Source organism: Macrotis lagotis, chromosome 7, assembly GCF_037893015.1.
Source record: "Macrotis lagotis isolate mMagLag1 chromosome 7, bilby.v1.9.chrom.fasta, whole genome shotgun sequence".
NCBI lineage: Eukaryota > Metazoa > Chordata > Mammalia > Peramelemorphia > Peramelidae > Macrotis > Macrotis lagotis.
The window spans coordinates 55,518,613-55,537,478 of NC_133664.1; the positions used below are offsets into that span (position 1 = coordinate 55,518,613).

Sequence of the window (18,866 nt, forward strand, 5' to 3'; positions counted from 1 at the left end):
CAGCAGCCTTCTTTTTCTTCATGTAACTCAGACTAAACCCCGGCTTTCCCCTTTCCCTTTTTCTCCCTCCCCCCTTATTTCCCCTAGTCAGTAAGCACTCTCCTTTCTATACAATATTCCTTTTCCATATAACTATTACATGCCTATTTAGCTATATAGATAGATATAGATATGGACATGGATAGAGATAGAGATAGAGATAGAGATAGAGATAGAGATAGAGATAGAGATAGATAGAGATGAATGTATTCATTAACTTTATATTCAATAGATATGTGATCTAAGAAAATGAATAAATATTTTTCAAAGAAGAATTGGAAACTATTAATAATTCCATTTGGACAGATTAAAGTATTTCAGTAGATAGTACTGGCCCAGGAGTCAGGAAGACTCATCTTCCTGAGTTCACTTAATCCCATTTGCCTCAGTTTCCTCATCTGTAAAATGAGCTAGAGAAGAAAATGGCAAACCACTCGGGTATTTTTGCTAAGAAAACCCCAAATGGAGTCAGAAAAAAACTGAAATAATCAAACAATAACACTAATAATTACATAACAGAATGGTCCAAATCATGAATAATAAGAGAAATGCAAATCTCAAAACAGCTCTGTAATTTCATCCCATGTCCTGCAAATTGGCAAAAATTATAATATGGGATTAGTCCTTATTGAATAGGGTATGGAAAAATAGATTCATTGGTATGTTGTTGGTAGAGCTGTCAATCAGAACAGCTATTTGAAAAATGATTTGGAATTATACAAATAATATGACTAAAATGTTCATACATTTTTTAACCAAGAGATTTCATTATTGTATTTATATGTCAAAGAGGGCATTGTAAAGAAGAAAGCTCCTATATAAACAAAATGTGCATAGGAATATTTTTTGTGATAACAAAGAACTGGAAAAGTTGATGCCTACTGAACAAGGAATGGCTAAAAACAGATTCATTAAAACATTACTATGCCATAAAACATGATGTATGCTTTGGAAATGGAATGAAATAGGCAGAGAAAAAATAATACACCTAATAAATAATGAAAATGTAAATGAAAAGAACAAACAAAAAAGTCAAAAGTGAATTTTGCAAAATTATAAAGAATAATTGGGGCAGCTAGGTGGCACAGTTGATAGAGTACTGGCTCTGGAGCTAGGAGGACTGGAGTTCAAATTCGATTTCAGACACTTAACCAATTACCTAGCTGAGTGACCTTGGACAAGTCATTTAACCCCGTTTGTCTTGAAAAAAGAGAATAATTATAAGTCAAAAAGAGAAATATGAGAAGATTCTATCTTGTACCTTTTGGAGACATGGGAGACCACAAGTTTCCTAATTCAAATTAATGAATATTTATTAAGTACCTACCATATGCCCAAAACTGCTAAATGAGAGAGATACAAATAAGAAAAATAGTTCCTCCCCTTAAGGCACTTACAATCTAATGGGAAAAGACTATAATGAAACTTCTCTGTTAAGCAGGGAAGGGAATAGGTACATTGCACATATTTTCAGACTTTTATGCATTGAAGAATTATGCTTATTTTTAAATTCTTTTTATTTTTTTGTCTTTAAAATTTTGTTATATGACATGGCTGTCTGGGAGAAAAAGAGAAAAGAAGGAGATTGCAGTGGTTTAAAAAAGACAATAAAAACTTATTTGAAAAAAGTATATTCAGCCATGAATAAAGCTATATATAGCACATATAAATATATAACACATATATCTATTTAAATGTCATAAATATTTTGTATGTATTTGTTATCTCCACAATTAGACTGTAATTTCATTTCAAGGAAAGTATATTTCATTCATTAATTGTATCTCTAGGATCTTATATGATATCTGGTATACAGTTGACATTTAATAAATACTTATTCAATGACTGATTGACTCCCCCCCCCTTAAAATGAATGGAACAGAACCAATCCAAATTCTTTTTGTTTTATTTAGTTCTTTGTTTTTTTTAGGTTTTTTTTTCCAAGACAAAAGGGGTTAAGTGGCTTGTCCAAGGCCACACAGCGAGGTAATTATTAAGTGTTTGAGACTGGATTTGAACCCAGGTACTCCCGACTCCAGGGCCAGTGCTTTATCCACTGTGCCACCTAGCCACTCCCGTTTTATTTTATTTCTTAAATATTCTTTGAAGACCTTATATTTCTGAAGGAATACTTTTTTTAACCCATTAAAGTATTAGCACATTATCATTTTCTATAACTCCTTTACTTAAAGCTCAAATACATTTACTTTTCTAGGTTTCTCTTGATTGGATTTTGCATTTCAAAGTTTTTGCTCAACTTTGGACTTTTCTTCAGGAAAATGTGAAAGTCCTATAGTTCATTCAAGCTTCATTTTCCCCCTGTAGGATTATACTCAGTTTTTTTAGGATACTGTTCTTGGTTGTAAGCTTGTATCCATTTTTCCCAATTTAGAATAATGTATAGCAAGATTTTCTTATTTATAGTAGAGGTGACTAGGCTCTATGTGATCATGACTGTACTTCTTGGTATTTGAACTTCTTTCTGGATGCTTGTAGTAATTTTTCTTTTATATGAGAGCTCTGGATATTAGCTAAAACATTCCTGGGATCTTTCCTTTTGGGGTTTCTTTTAGGAGATTATTGTTATATTCTTTTAATTTTTATTTTGCCTTCTAGTTCTAAAATATCTGGGAAGTTTTCATCTATAATTTCTCAAAATAGTGTATCCAGATTGATTTCTTTCATGGGAGTCTGATGATTTTCCAATTATCTCTCCTTGACCTGATTTCAAAGTGAGTTATTTTGAGAGCAGATATCTTATTTTTTCTTCCACTTTTTCCTTTTAAAAAATTTTGTTCTAATATTTCTTATTGTTTCATGGAGTCATTGACTTCTGCTTGGTCTGTTCTAATTTTCAAGGAATCTCCTGCTTGAGTGTACTTTCATTTCTAATATCAATCTCTTTTCTTTCCAACAAAATTTTTATTTCTCTTTTTATTAATTCCTCACTATTCTGGTTCCATATTTCATTAAGTTTCAATAGTCTTCTAATTATGAAGGTTCCCTTAGCCTCTGTGGCCTTTAGGACATCCCTCTACTCAGAATAATATATATTTTTGTGGGAACCTTTAAGTTTTGCTGCCTCCAGATTCAGAGCCATAAAAGCCTCAGACGTCTCTGGCCCATTTCTGGTCAAAATGGCCAAATTAAAGAGACTAACAGGGAGTGACACCAACTTCTAAGAGAGATCAAGAAATAAGAGAAATTAATGAGAAAAACCACACATATTTTACAATACTACTAAAGTTGATATTGGACTAAACTTCACAGCTTTCCCTTTTAAATTACACTTAAGTTTCTTGTTTAAATAATCAATATTTTTAAAAGTATGAATTTATGAAATTAGACATATTTGGTTTTTCATCAAAGTTCTCTTCTGATGCTTTCTTGTGTTAAAAAAGTGACCTTGGTTTCCTGAAGGTTCTGCCAGGGCACCACAAGTTCTATCAGACTACAGGAGAGGCTGAGAGGAGAGCCTGGATGATTGATTGTTTGTCTTGTATATGAGAACCAGCTCATCTATTTTGGAGATGTGTAGCACTGAGCTATTGCCTACAAGATGATGGATTTTTTCATGTATGACAACCCCTGAAGATATTCTACTAAGAGTGGTTATAATTTGTATTGGTGATAGAAGTGCCCACATTGACAAAATCAGAGACCTTTAATGTATTGAAGAAAGCACTGAATTATTTCTTATATGAAAAATTATCTTCCAATGCCATTCTGCAAACACAGCTGAGACATTACAAAGTATTTATCAGTCCATAAGATTGATAAAGATTATGATTAAAAAATTTGCTTGATCTAATATTGGGGATATTATGAGTTAGGGTAACTAGTAAAGATGTAACTGACAGGAGAAAGTAGAAGCCTCCAGATAAAAGAAGTATGTTATCAATTTTGTTGATCTCACCAGTTTTTAATGATTTTATAGAAGCAAAATTTTAAAAACCAAATGATTTTTAAATAAACAGTGTAGAGTATTAATCTTGCTCTCAATAAGCAAATTAATACCATGAAGAAAATAAGGGAATAATCTGTCATAAAGATCAAAGAAGATAATATATAAAGCATTTTGCAAACCTTAAAGCACTGAATAGATATCAGTTATTATTATTAATGCGATTACATAATGTATTATGCAATTACATAAAGTAGAATTAATCTTGAGTCAAAAACATAAGACAAACAAGAATGGTAACAAGATGCTATTTTTTCATAGGATAACAGATTTAAAAACTGAAAGAGACCTTAGTGGTCATGTAGTCCAATCCCTTATTTTACAGATTAGACAATTTAATCCAATTATAATAATTAAATAGTTACTCATAAGCAGCAGAGCTGAGTTTTGAACCCATATTCTGTGCCTCCAAATCCCTGCACTATGAAATCTTGCCTCAGTCTCCACAGGGAGAATTTTGAGGAGGACTCCTCAGTAAGCAACTAAGAACTGTTGAACTACTATCAAATTCAATTCAGATGAGTTAGCATGTTCTTCTTATAAACTATTTTCTTTGAACTATCCTGACTTCTGATGAGCAACAAGAGCAATCTGTAGGAAAAGGAGAGTCTGTAAGTACAAAAGATGGAAGAGATGACAATATATCCCAGTGGGACATACCTTCTCTGAAGTGAGCTCGGAATCCTCTGTTCTGGCTGGCACTGGGGGACTGAAATCTCACAAAGAGTGTATTTCTTGAAGAGATAATGGGGAAGGGTTGCTGTCTTCCACAAAAGTTGACAAGGAGAGCAGATGCTGCATCTGAACCATCATAGACCTTCAGAGAAGTGGAAAAAGGCAGAAAAGATGTTTAGCATTTAAGATTCAGTAATATCAACAGATATTCATTCATAAAGTCCATCAACAGTAGATCATAAATGATATCAAGTGAAAGTCATCACAGTTGATTTCAATGGGCAACAAATCACAGTCTTCCTGATGAGAGAAACTCAATAATCTTTTAGGAAACTGATAAACTGATATAAACTGTCCAATAAGCTGATTAACACAGAGTCAGAAATTAAGGTGAAATTTTAATAAGTTGGCCTATTATTCCTGAGTTATAGAAATAATTGTCTTAGAAGTAAGGAGGGAGAATGTGAGTTGGGGAGACCCCTTCATGGGACTTCTCTAAGGAAGCCTTGTGTACCAGATTACTGTAAAACAGCCTTGGGTACTGAATGAAGAGAAAACACAATGATGTCTTTGAGTCATGGGGATGGAGTCAATTGTGCCCTTTAAAACTCCTTCTGTGCCCTTCCCTGAGCTAAAGATTACACACACACACACACACACACACACACACACACACAAATATGTATGTATGTATGTATGTATAGATATATATTGTATGGATATGGATATATTATATATATATATATATATATATATATATATATATATAAAATACATATATGTAAGTGATAAACTTTGGTCTAAAGAAGTTTCCATTTCTTCAGTTGTAAAATAAGGAGACTGGATGAGAATATTTAGCTGGTTGATTTCAGCTCTCAGCCCTATGAAGATAGGGTTGAAAAAATTATAAATTCTTCTTAGGATTGATCACAGTGGACTTCTTTCTTGTCATATTGTCACAAGAATCTGTGATTACCAAAAGGGATGGTATAATTTTTTGAAGTCCCTTCTAAGAGTATACCGAGAACTACTGAGGCCTCTATCAATGTTATCATCTTTGTTAATACCTCTGCTCCTCTCAATCTTAATATGATGTACACAGTAGATACTGAATGGATGGATGACTGGAAGGATGGATGGTGAAGGTTCCTTGGTTGGAATTACACTCTTTCTGGAAGCCCATCTGGATCTTGCTTTAATCTTTTCTCTCTTCATGATAAGTTGAACAAGAGAGAATGGAAGTGGTAGAGAGCTACAAGGTGTAGAGAATATCAGGGATGTGAAGGCTAATGTATAATATTCTATATTGTTATGAAAAATATCCTTCTGTAAACCTTTATTCTCTTATTATAATTATATATTATTATTGTTAATATAGTACAATTGGGCATATCTTATTTTCCTGTATGTTCCTTAAGAACAACAAGTATTTCTTATTTATCTTCATATTCACTACAACACTTAGTGCGATGCTTTTGCACCTTAGACACAAAATATTTTTGTTAAATTGGACTGAATAAATGAATAAGTGACTAGTAGGTCTTCGAGACTATTTTTATGATCTTTTCAGATGTGTTTTAACAAAGGCATGTGTAATCTAAAGGAAAGTGAGTTCCTTGAATTTTGGGTGCTAGTTTCTTAAGTTTATTTAAATAATACAAGTAAGAAAATCATCAGGATAACTGCAACAATATTAAACCTTTAACCCTTGTTAAAGATTTCAGAATCATAATCCACTTGTCCATGTACTAAATAAGCTCCCACATATATTTCTTTTGGGGAAAGGGATTGATTACTTTGTGTAAACTGTAAACTGGTTATTCATAAGATTGGTCACTCAATATTTACTTACTAGTTTAAGCAAGATTTTTTCTCTTGAACACATGAATGGGAGTGAGAATCATTCTGATCATAATGCAGTCCTTCTAAGGATTTGTGATGTCACTGACTTGGACATTTGCCATAATGCATCTTATGTGGTTCTGGTTCATCACCTCCTTTAAATCCACCACAGTTGAGTTAGTTAAGTTCTTTTGAACTTAGCAAAGATGCCAATGGAAAATGTGATCTGTCCACCTGGCTCTAAATGACTAGCCTATGTTCTTTTTCAATAATACATTTCTTTAGTGACATCCAAATCTGCCATGGGGCAGTGGTGTGACTGAGTAGAGTGCTGAGTCTGAAATCAGAAAGACTCCTCTTCAAGAGTTCAAGTCCAACCTCAGACTTAGTAGCTGTGTGACTTCAGATACCCTATTTGCCTCAGTTTCCTCATCTGTAAAATGAGCTGGAGAAGGAAATGACCCTCTCCAGCATCTTTGTCAGATAAACCAAATGGTATCATGACTGAAACAATGGAACAGATCCACCAAATCTGAAGGAGAGCAGAAAGGGTAGGAATGGCTATTAGAAACGGTTATGAAGAATTATGATTGTTCTGTTTATTCCCTGGTAGTTTTGTGGTCAACCCAGAATCAATTAGTCAGGGACAATTCCTCACAGTCTTCAGTTTTAGAGCAGTAGTTCCCTCCATGAAGTCTCAGCTGACCCAGATGAGTATCTCTATAGACACATACAGTATGGGTCATTCATTCTAATCTCCATGGATTAACTGACCCTAAAGTTACAAGCTTGCTGACCTGGGACAAGTCACCTAATCTGGCTGCCTCAGTTTCCTCCACTGTAAAGTGGGCATAATGACAGCATTGGCTCCAAAGGTAAGGATCTAATGAAATATTTGTAAAGTACTTGGCACAGGTACTGGCCCCCAGTAGTTCTTACTTAATGCTTATTCCCTCCCCTAGTGGGCACCGTAATAGATCCCCCCCCCCAAGGGAATGGGAAAGGAAGGTGAGCCCAGGAGAGGGTTACTGTGATGCAAGAAATTCGGGGAATAAAAGATAAAGCACAGACATGGTGATTGGTGGCAGAAGAAGCTCACCCTTTCAGAATGGGAGCATGAACTATTCAATATATTTATTCACAGAGACAAAGCTCCATTCACTCTGACCCTAGCTCTTAGAGCTCTTGTCTCTATAGGGATCAAAGGCCAATGTGTCTGTGTCTGGTGAAACATTTTTATACATATGTGATTTAAAAGAAAAAAGTCAGAGTAGAAGAATGGAAAGCTGTGGGTATTCCCATGGCTCAGGGAATATATTTCTAGTTAAAAATACCAAAGAATTGTTTTTTGTTTTATTTTGCTTTTTTTTTTAAAAGAAAGCGCAAAAGTTATAGCTGCCTGAAGTCCCCAGGAGACACAACTCTGAGGACCCTGAAAAAGAAAGTATTCCTAGTGAAGTGGGAAGTTTACTGAGGTAACTCTGGATTTGATCTGTAGGAAATCAGGGCTCCATATTTAGGGTAATGACAGGGAGGGAAGCTCCCTTTGTAAAGAAGCCTCGGAACTGAGACAGCATCATGGACAGAAGGGAGAAAGGCTACAGGGGACTACAAGAAAAATGAACCTTGGCTGAAGCAATTTATCTGATCAAAGGCAAGTGCTTTAACCTGGTAGCCCACCTAAACCAGCTTGGCAGGGCTTGAATCAGGCTTTGGAGAAGCCTTCTTAAGAGAGCCTCTGCCATCTGGCTTCTCTGAGCTCAAACTTCTGGACTGTCTGTGTAAAGGTCTGGGACCCCTATGGCCTCGGCTTTCTCTCTTGGGAGGAGAGTGGGGGGAACTGAAGGCAAAAGTCTAATAATCTAACTCCTCCACATCCTACCAAAGAAAGCCTCGAAGCCCTGATTCTTCCCCTAATAATGCAGTTTGGCTCTCCATTGCAACTGTGTCAAAATGCCTTCCACAAAGAGAGATCTCTCCCATCAGAGGTGCCAGCCTTCATGGCTTGTCTCGTACTTTCTGCCCTCTTCTCTTTGTTTTTCCTGAGAGTGGTACAACTATATGATACGATGTATGCAAATCATCACCAAGCTGCTGAGGCATTGGGGATACAGGGAGCTGCAAGGGGTTACAGGGGATCAAGGAACTGGAGAAGGCTTTCCCTGTCATGAAGCCTGGGCATATATGTTCCCCATCTGATGTGCATCTGGGGCAGCAAACTAATAACAATAATAAAAATAATATTTTATTATCTATAGTTTAAATGTCTTACATGGCTACTGAAAGGGGTGACTGATGATTTAAATAGTCATCTTTCTGGAGAACAAAATGCTCATGATAAACATGTTACCCCAGAGGAGAGAAATGAGGGTTTTAAAAAGAAAGGCAGAGAGAGAGAGAGAGAGAGAGAGAGAATGCAAGTGAGAAGACTTGCATTCATTTATCTATTCTTTAGAGCAGATATTCATGAATTAAACATTTTCTACTTCGTCATCTCCATGAGGCCTCTGGTAAGAGAAGCTCAGGGGCTTGTAATATGAGAGAATGAAGGGGCCAAGGAAAGGGGAACCTTGGCAGCCTTCCCAACATTTCCTTCTACTAGCAAAGGTGGCATAGTTTAAAGCATTTGTATAGTTTAAGTGTGATATTAGATGAGTATGGATTTTTATATGTGTATTTGAATGTTTGCTTATACATGAATAAGAAAGAGAGCAAAATGAATCAAAAATAAAGAGAGGGGGAAGGGGGAGAGAGTTAGGGAGAGAGAGGGAGAAGAAAGAGAGAGGAAAGAAGGAAGGAAGGGTGGGAGAGAGAGAAAAAGAGAGAGAGAGAAGGGAAGGAAGGTGATATTTTTAAGAATCTAAAGAATAATCACAGTATCAATATGCTTGTACTTTAAGCATGTTTCTTGTAAGGATTACTAATATATAAATAAAATATGCAATATTTTTCATTATATATTATAATTAAAACTATATAATATAAACTATATAATTGAAAAATAAATCAGAGAATGTTACAATTGGCAGGGACCTTAAATAAAGTGAAAATAAGAAAACATTTGAAGGCAGAATACCTTCAAATTTGAACTTCAGTTCAAATGTTAGGGGTATAGATTTAAGGCTGGAGGAAACTTGGCAGCCACTGAGTCCAACTCACTCATTTTATAACTTTAAAAAAAAAATAGCCCCAGCAAAGCCAAGAGACTTCCAAGGCCCATTCAGCTCATACCTGGAAAAGCTGGGATTTGAACCCAGGTCTTCTGATTCCAGTCTTCTGCCCTCTCCAAACACACACACACACACACACACACACACACACACACACACACACACACACACACACACCCCTCAGTCCTACCTGTACCACCGACTCACTGTCTCACCTTAGGTTTGTGGGGAGGATACAATGGAATCTTAGAGTGAAACCACAAAATTGGAGGCTCTCATTGTCATTAACTAGTGCAATCATCTCACTTTCCCAGCTAGGGGATGGTGGCTCAAAACCAAGGAGGGGGCAGGACTTTAGCATCTGCCTTGACTGAGAGCGAGCTCCCCATCTGGCTGTGAGCATATTGTAGAAAAGACAGATACTTTCGATAGGGGTTGAACTAAAGGAACCTTGAGGTCCCTTCTTCATCAAGGCCTGTGATTCTAAGTTTAAAAATTAGTAGAGTCAAAATAGAAAAGGAACCAACCTAAAACCTAAACTTCTAGCAAAGGCAGCACTGCATAGAAGGAGCTGAATTCAAACCTTCCCTCAGAGACCTACCTACTGTATGACCCCAATGGGCAAGTCATTTTTTTTAACTTCTTTAAGTCCATCCATCAAATGAGCATAATAAAGTTCCTAGCTCAAAGGGTTTTAATGAGTATCAAGTAACATTACAACTGCTGCTACTAACACTACCACTATCACAATCACTACTACTACTACTATTACTACTATTACTACTACTACTACTACTACTACTACTACTACTACTATGACTACTACTACTACGACTACTACCACTATCACTACTACCACTACTTCTACCAACTCTATTACTACTACTACTATTATCACTGCCACCATTATTACTACTACTACCCCACTATCACTATAGATGGATGGATGGATGGAGAGTTATAAGGTTTTGTAAAGTGTTTTACAAATTTATCTCATTCAGTCCTGACAACAATCCTACAAGGTAGGTGCCATGGTTATTCCCATTTTACAGGTGAGTCACATAGCCAGTAAGAGTCTGAGGAAGTATTTGAACTCAGGACAGGTTTTCCTGACTCCAGATCTAGCCCTCAATCTACTTTACAACCTGGCTGGCTGTCCCTAAATTTGAATTACTATCTCTACCAAATAGAGTAGTGGTTCTTAATCTCTCTTCTGTGTTATGGACCTCTTTGGTGGTCCAGTGAAATCTATGAAGATCCTTTTTTTCCCAAATGATTATTTTAAATAATTGAAAGAAATGCTAAGTTTCAGCTAAAGGATACTGAAAACAAAAATTTATTTTTCCCCAACTCAAGTTCATAGATCCCTTGAAATCTATCCATATGCCTCTTGGGGATCTGTGGAACACAAGTGAACAGCCCCTGATTCAGAGCTAATAGGGAAATGTAGGCCAGCCCCTTCATTTTAGGAAACTGTTAGCCAGAAAGATTATGTGACTTTCTGGAAATCAGATGGGTAGCCAGAAGCAAAATTGGGTTCTCTTCCTCCAAAATCTGCTTCTTCCAATACACCATATTTTTATTTCTGTCTTGTAATTCTCTACAAAAACTATATACCTTAGCTTCAGATATAAGATTTTTGTGCAGACAAAATAAGAATCTATGTGACTATGAGTACATTTTCATTTTTAAAAACTGGTGTTTGTTGGTTTCATTCCAAATTTCCTGAAAATTAGGGGAATCACTCAATTTTTCACAAAAATAAAAAAAAATTATATTGAATTTTTATAGGAATTCCATCACTACATTTGTATTTGAAACCTCTCTATTTTGGTAGAATCTACAGAAACTTGAAATCTTTTGAAATGTTATTGGAGAACTTGGGATCACCCACCTCTGTGTTCCTGAGAATGAGGCACGTAGAATTTCTAATAACAGCATCAACCACAATACCTAGAATGTATATATCACTTTAAGGTATGCAAAATACTTCATATATATCTCATTTTATCTTCACAACCAGCCTGAGAAATGGGTATGATTCCCCATATTACAGATGAGGAAAGAAACAACTAAAATTCCATTTTAAAACTACAGTTCAAGGAAATCCTTATGTATGGATTAATGAATCCCATTTCTATTGGAGTTTGACTTTCCTGGATGAGATCCCCCCAAGGTCTGCCATGGCTCTAGAGTCTATAACAATAAATTAGATGAACATATTTCCTTTTTTTTAATGTCATTCATTGAAGTAAATTAGATAACCCCTTTTTGTTTTGTCTTTCAGATTTTAACTGTCACCTGATATCTAACCTAAATCTGCCCTGCTCTAATTCATATGCATTTCTTCTCATGCTAGACTATTCATAATTTTTATAGTGCACTAAAAACTTGATGGTGTTGTTTCACTATTGCAAAGACTTATAAGCACCTACTAATTATAAGTGGACTTAGTAATCCACCTCAGTTAATGTGCATGATATTTTAAGTTTATGATAATTACTATGTGAAACCTTAACTGTTCTCCTTTCAGGAAGAAATAGCATTACAGGATGAACCTCTGGAGATGCTGGAACATAGAGATTAAATTAACTGAAGGCTTCTAGTACCAGTTTACCTTATTATAGCATTTACTTCCCTAGATTGCTGTGAGAATCCAATGTGATAATAATTGTGAAGTATTTTGCAAAACTCCTAGTGCTTAAAAAATGCCAAATGAATGTTTATTGTTTGGTTGTTCTACACATGAAATGAATCCTAGGGCAGGACAATAAGTATTAGTATAGTTTTAGCTTTTCACAGTCCTACTCAGAGACAGGAACTGATGTAGCTTTCCAAGATTAAATCATGATGCATAATGTAAATGGTGTGGTGTGTGTGTGTGTGGGGGGGTTTCATTAGTGCAAGAACTCCTGGAGGGGAAATCTATTCACTGATGCAGATAGCGATCTGTCAATAAGTTAAAGTTTTAGAGAGAGACAAAGGTTCAGATGGGCTAAGTGACCTGCCCATGGTCAAACAGTGTAAGAGTTGGAATTTGAATTCAGGACTTTCTGACTCCAAGTGGAGCATTCTACTTACCATAGCACACTGCTTTAAGGATAATGGAATTTTTAAAAATTTGTTTTAATTGTATTAAAACCTATATTGCCAGGATTGGTAATTATGTCATTAAAAAACATGGTTGATATTAATGCTTGTATCTGGGAGCAGCTGGGTGGTAAAGTGGATAGAGCACCAGATCTGGAGTCAGGAGGACCTGAGTTCAAATCTGACTTCAGACACTTAATAATTACCTATCTTGGGTGAGCTTGGGCAAGTCAGTTAACCTGAAAAAAAAAACCCAAAAATGCTTGTATTTTTTAGTAGCCCTATGGTTCAGTTCTAGGATCTCAGTGAATTTATTGAGAAATTCATACAAGTTGAGATTTCCCAATAGGTTTTTCAAGGAGCACTAAAGAAATCATCTGCTTATGTTCTGGCTATTTTTATTAAAATCCCATTGGCACTAATGCAGGACATAGCCCTACTGCCCACTGCTTCTCCTTTTCCCTTTCCCAAAAACCTCAACAAGATTAGATGACTCACAATCATCTTCCAGAGAGGGTGGTACAAACTTACTTAAGGTCTCCGAGCACATGGCCAGAGCTTCCTTGGTCATATTTTATTTTAATCACATTTCTGGCAACCATCACCTCTTCTGAGTCTCCCTTTCCTGGGTCTGAGATTGTTTGCAAAGGCGTTGCACTTGCCCCTTCACAAAATATCAGTTTTCTTCATTCGTATTTGCTGTGCTTCAGTGTGCAGATGGGGAATATAAACAACTTTGCATAGAGGTTAAAATTAGTATAAACCAGAGCACAGGACAAACGTCCATTACCCTGAAGCCCAGTTCCACCATCTCCTGATTTCCACCCTGTTATTTTCTCTAGACAATGGGAGTTCTGTCCACCTAAGCCTTGCAGAACACAGTTTCAAAAATGATTACTTTTTTGCTCAGCCTCTTGCCAACTTTCAGGCCAAAAAAGGAAGGAAATTTCACATTATTCATAGCTAATAAAAATCACATTGAAGTCCATATATCTAAAAAAAACACAATAGAGATACATAGTTCATCTAGAGTCTTGTGATTAACAACCTTAGGCAAATCATAAGATTAGAATTAGTAGGAACTATAGTGGTCCCCTGGTCTAATTCCCTCACTCTACACATGAGGAAACTGAGGCTCAGGGAATGGTTTGTGCAAAGTCATAGGTAGTAAATGTCCAAGGAAGATTTTGAATAGATTCCCTCCCTGAAGTCAGGATTCTCTCCCTTAAACTGAAGTTTCTTCATTTGTAAAATGAAGGGGATGGCTAAGATGACTTAACACAGGGGTTGTAATCTGAGGTAGAATTGATTTCCTTTGAAATCCAATGTATTGTATTTTATGCCTTTAAAAACATTATTCTGAGGGTCCATAGGCTTCAGCAGATGGCCTAAGAGATCCATAATACCAAGTTCAGAGCCCTTAGAGTTAAAAAACCCAAAGTCCAAGTCCTTTCTAGCCCTAAATCTTATTGTTAGAAGATGTGCTCCCATCTTTAAACTCTTTCTTCACTTTTTTTTTGTTGTGAGCCTAAAGGAAAACTGCTTATTATATTATGATTCCATGCTTTGAGCCCTTTTACAATATCTCATTAATCTCACACAAGCCAGGGAGAAAAATAGTTGGCAAATTTAATTTCCTTTGCCTTAAGAGGGAGAAACAGAGGCACTAAGAAGATAAGAAGATTTGTCTATTGTAAGAGATAATAATAGATCTAGGAATGTCTTGGCATTCTCCTGTCCCCCAAGGTAGGACAGCACTCCCTAAATAGCATCAAAATATTAAGTTAGATTTCAGGCAAATCTGTATATTGGACTCCTATAGATTTCAAATTGCATAATGCCTTTATCAATTCCATTCAGATGATCACATATGAGATGTCCAGCCTGGCTGCTTCTGAGGAATGTGCTAGAGACAGCGGAATTTCTCATATCAACAAATAAACCTAGAGTATCCAACCAGGGAGCCTAACCTCAATTCTGCCTAGGGCGCAAGGAGACAGAGCTCTTCTGGCCCTCCCTTTCCCAGTTTCCTTTCCTCTAATATGTGATGGCTCTTTGCTAGCTCATCCCCAGCAGTCTCCTGTTCTCCTGCAAGTCCCAGCTTGGAACTCCTATCATGTCTAGCTCCATGGCCACGCACACCTCCTGACCCAACGTATGAAAGTGAGGTAGGAGGGGTGGCTAGGTGGTACAGTGGATAGAGCACCAGCTCTGTAGTCAGGAGTCCCTGAGTTCAAATGCAGCCTCAGACACTTAATAATTACCTAGCTGTGTGGCCTTGGGCAAGCCACTTAACCACATTTGCCTTGCAAAAACCTAAAAAAAAAAAAAAGTGAGGGAGGAAGGGAGTTGGGAATATGCAGAGGAGCAGTGGTTTTTGCTAGAGTTTTGGATTCAATAAGCATTTTAATTCAACAAACATAGGGGCTCCTATGGGCAAAGCAAATAATAAATTACCAGAGTGCAAAATCATAGAAAATGAAGGATGTGCAATTGATACATGACAATGCAGCTATGTTCTGGCTAAAGAATAAAAAAAAACCCAGATTTTTAAATAACAACTGCTTCTGGATTTAAGAGGAAAGGGTCATTGTTGGGGGGAATCCTCTCAGGAAATTATCCAGCCTGTTAAAGTCATAAATCTAAGTGAGGAAGGACGGAAACTAGTGCATTACTCAATATAGCTGTTTTTTTGCCAGATTGGGGAGGGGAGCAGTTGCTTTCTTAGGGCCTTGTTTTCCTCCAACATTTGACCAATTTGAAGTGAAATCTCTCTTGTTAAATTCTCTGTCACACTTGGCTGTGAATCTACATTTACTCCTTTTTTCTCTCCACTCTCCATGTCCCCACTCAAACCTTAGGACAGAGAAGACCCATCCCTCATCACTTGCCATTGCAAGGGACCCCAATCTTCCTTGCCTCTCCTCCACACCTGCACTTGGGGCCAGACATTTTGTACAGCATCAGACAATGCAGCTGTCTGGAGGAAAGAATAACAATATAAAACTTCTTCCCTTTCCCTTCAGAACAAGTAAAACATTTGGCTTCCTTCCTCCTCGAATGGCCTTCAAAACCTGAAAGAGTCAATGCTGTTCACAGAAAGGCCTCCAAATGCAGCCTCATCAAAGAGCAGAGACAAGATGTGATTTGTGGTCCAGTTTGAGCCTGTTCTGTCCCTGTTCTCTCCTAATATGACAGAAGGCAGATATTGCATTGTGCGGAGCGAAGAGCATGCTGTGGTCCTCCTGGGACCTCTGCTCCTCTGCCTGCTTCTTCAATAATCTTCCCACAGTGAGCTGAATGATTTTGGAAAGTAGGAGAAAAGGCTCTAAATTAGCAATGAAGCTGGCAGCTAAGTCACTTTCATACTTAGTTTCTGTGGAAAGGAAAATACTGGCTAACTATTTCTATGTGCTGATACAACCAATACTCCCCAACAAGAGGGGTCTCATCACTCCTGGAGTCCTATGGACTTTAAATTATGCTGTTAGAGATAGCCTGAAGCTATTTACATTCCACATGGGAGAGCAGCCACATCTATGCCCCAAAGTCATTTTAAGTTAGTATAGAAATAAAGCTTTCAGATAAAATCCCCTTCAGATCAATAGCATTCAGGAAATCCACCTTATTTTAGTTTGTGTGATAGAGTGAACAAGGTATTTGTGATAATGGAAGTTCCTCCAGAATAGGAATTGATTTGTTTGTATCTTTCTATACTCTATTCCTGGAGAAGGGGATTTCTAAGATACCGAAAATTCTCTACAAGTTGGTTCTCCAAGAAGATGTAGTGTTCCCACACCTAATGAACCACAGGTCTCTGCAGTCTCACTATATATCCCTGTTCCCCAGTACAACACCCAGTCAACATTTGTGGAACCAGACTGCACTTGGATTCAGCAAGGCTCAGGGGGATGAAAAGAGTGAGTGTGTGAATGAGCAAGACGCACAAGAACTTCACTGTCCCATTTCTGACACCCTGTCCCTTAAGAGTAGAGCTAGAGGAAAAGTAACCAAAGATGACATGAGGGGAGTGGGGATCCTTTTTTTTTTAGCAAGGTAATGGGGTTAAGCAGCTTGCCCAAGGCCACACAGCTAGGTAATTATTAAGTGTCTGAGGTCGGATTTGAACTCAGGTACTCCTGACTCCAGGGCCAGTGCTCTATCCACAGTGCCACCTAGCTGCCCCAGAGGTAATTCTTGAAGTGTCTTTGTTTCCCATTTCTTATCTCTGCAAATCAAAAGGTAATTTAGGAAGGACTACCAAGTTTTAGCTGGCTCAAATTATGACCCTGACAAAGATACCTGTTTCTTTTGGGAGCTGGAAGGATTCTTAAGAAATCGGTTAAGTCACCCCCCCCCCCCATTTTATAGATGAAGAAAGTCTAAATCAAGAAGGTTCTGTGACATGGCCCAGGTTTCTCTTACTAGCTTTTGGTAGGGGTTGAACTAGAGTCAAGGTTTCTTGATTGGCAGCCACTGCTTTTTCATGGGATATCTGATATGCAAAGAAGACTTCAGTAACTAGCAGTAGTGGTGGTGGTAGTAGAGTAGTATTAGCAGCAGTAGTAGGAACAGTAGTAGCAGAAGCAGCAGTAATAATATTAGTAGCGGTAGTGGCAACAGCAAAAGCAGCAGCAGTAGTAGTAGTAGTGGTGGTGGTAGTGGTAGTGGTAGTAGCAGAAGCAGTAGCAGTGGCAACAGCAGTAGTAACAGTAGTAGTAGCAGTAGCTGCAGCAGTAAAAATAGTAGTAGTAGTAGTAGTAGTAAATACAAGCTGACATTTATATAATGCTTTAAAGATTTACAAAGTGTTGAACACACACACACACACACACACACACATACACACAACTTGAATTCTAATTCTGCCTGAAACCCATGTAACCCTCTGCAAGTCATTTAAACTTTTCAGACTTAGTTTCCTTACATGTAAAATGGGGCTAATAATAGAGCCTCCCAACATAGGTTGTAGGTGATAATAATCATTACGATTTGATAATAATGACCTCAGGGTTGCAGCAACATGATTGACATATATTACCTCATTTGAGTCCCACAACAACTTTGTGAGGGAGGTTTCATTATTATGCCCATTTTACAAAGAAGGAAATTGAGGCTGAAAGAAGTTAAATGACTTGGCTAAGGTCATACAACAACTAAGTGTTGGAGAAAGGGTTGAATATAATTCTTCCTGACCTTTCACAGTATTATCGGGCTGCCCAAATGAGATAGTTGCCTTAAAGTGGTAACAATAATAATTATTAGTTTTTTATTATAAAAATTAATATTATAATGTAGTGGATGGAGAACTAGACTTGGAATCAGGAATACCTGAGTTATAATCCTGCTTCACACATTTTCTGGCTTCTTTTGGTTTTTTTTTTTTACCCAGGGCCAGTCACTTAACTCCTACTTCAGTTTCCCCATTTGTAAGCTGAGAATAACAATAGTACCTATCTTATTGGTTTGTTGTGAGGACCAAATGAGATCCCATATGTAAAGAATTTTGCATGTTTTAAAGCACTATAAACATGCCAACTTTTATTATCATTACTGATATTATCATCAACAATCCTTAGAACTAGTATTAGAGGTAACTTTTTTATAGATGAGAAAACTGATGCTTAGAAAGTTTAAGTGAATTGCTCACCTGAAATATGACTAATACTAGTTCAGGATTCAGACTTGAAAGTCCCTCAGTTTCTTAGCTTTTACACTGACTGTGGATCCCAGAGTCACAACTTTCTGTGACTCAGTTTACCTGTCTAGAGAGGAATCTGTGTCACTAACTCCCTCAAGTGAAGAAATAACACCCATATCAAGCCATTTTTCATTCCCAGCTAGCTTAAAAGTTACTTTTTTATTTCAGACAGTCAGGACTTATTTACTATTAATAATGACCAACTCAAATGAGTTACATTCAAAAGAAAATTGGCAGCTTCCTTGGTGTTTGACTATGATGGCTCTAACTAAAGAATCTCACATTGACTGTCTAGGCAACAAGACCAAACATGCTGCTTGAAGGTCCCCAATATAAATGGTTGGCTTCACCTACAACCGATTGCATAAATATTGTGAAAATTATT

At 37.1% G+C, this 18,866-nt stretch overlaps 1 protein-coding gene across 1 annotated transcript in view; it reads right to left on the reverse strand.

The window, feature by feature from the left end:
• CUBN (cubilin) overlaps positions 1-18,866 on the reverse strand; it is a 284,271-nt gene that overhangs the window by 124,771 nt on the left and 140,634 nt on the right. The window contains exon 32 of the mRNA XM_074192929.1: positions 4,664-4,820. Within this exon, the coding sequence (XP_074049030.1) occupies positions 4,664-4,820 (157 nt within the window). The remainder of the gene's footprint in view (positions 1-4,663; positions 4,821-18,866) is intronic.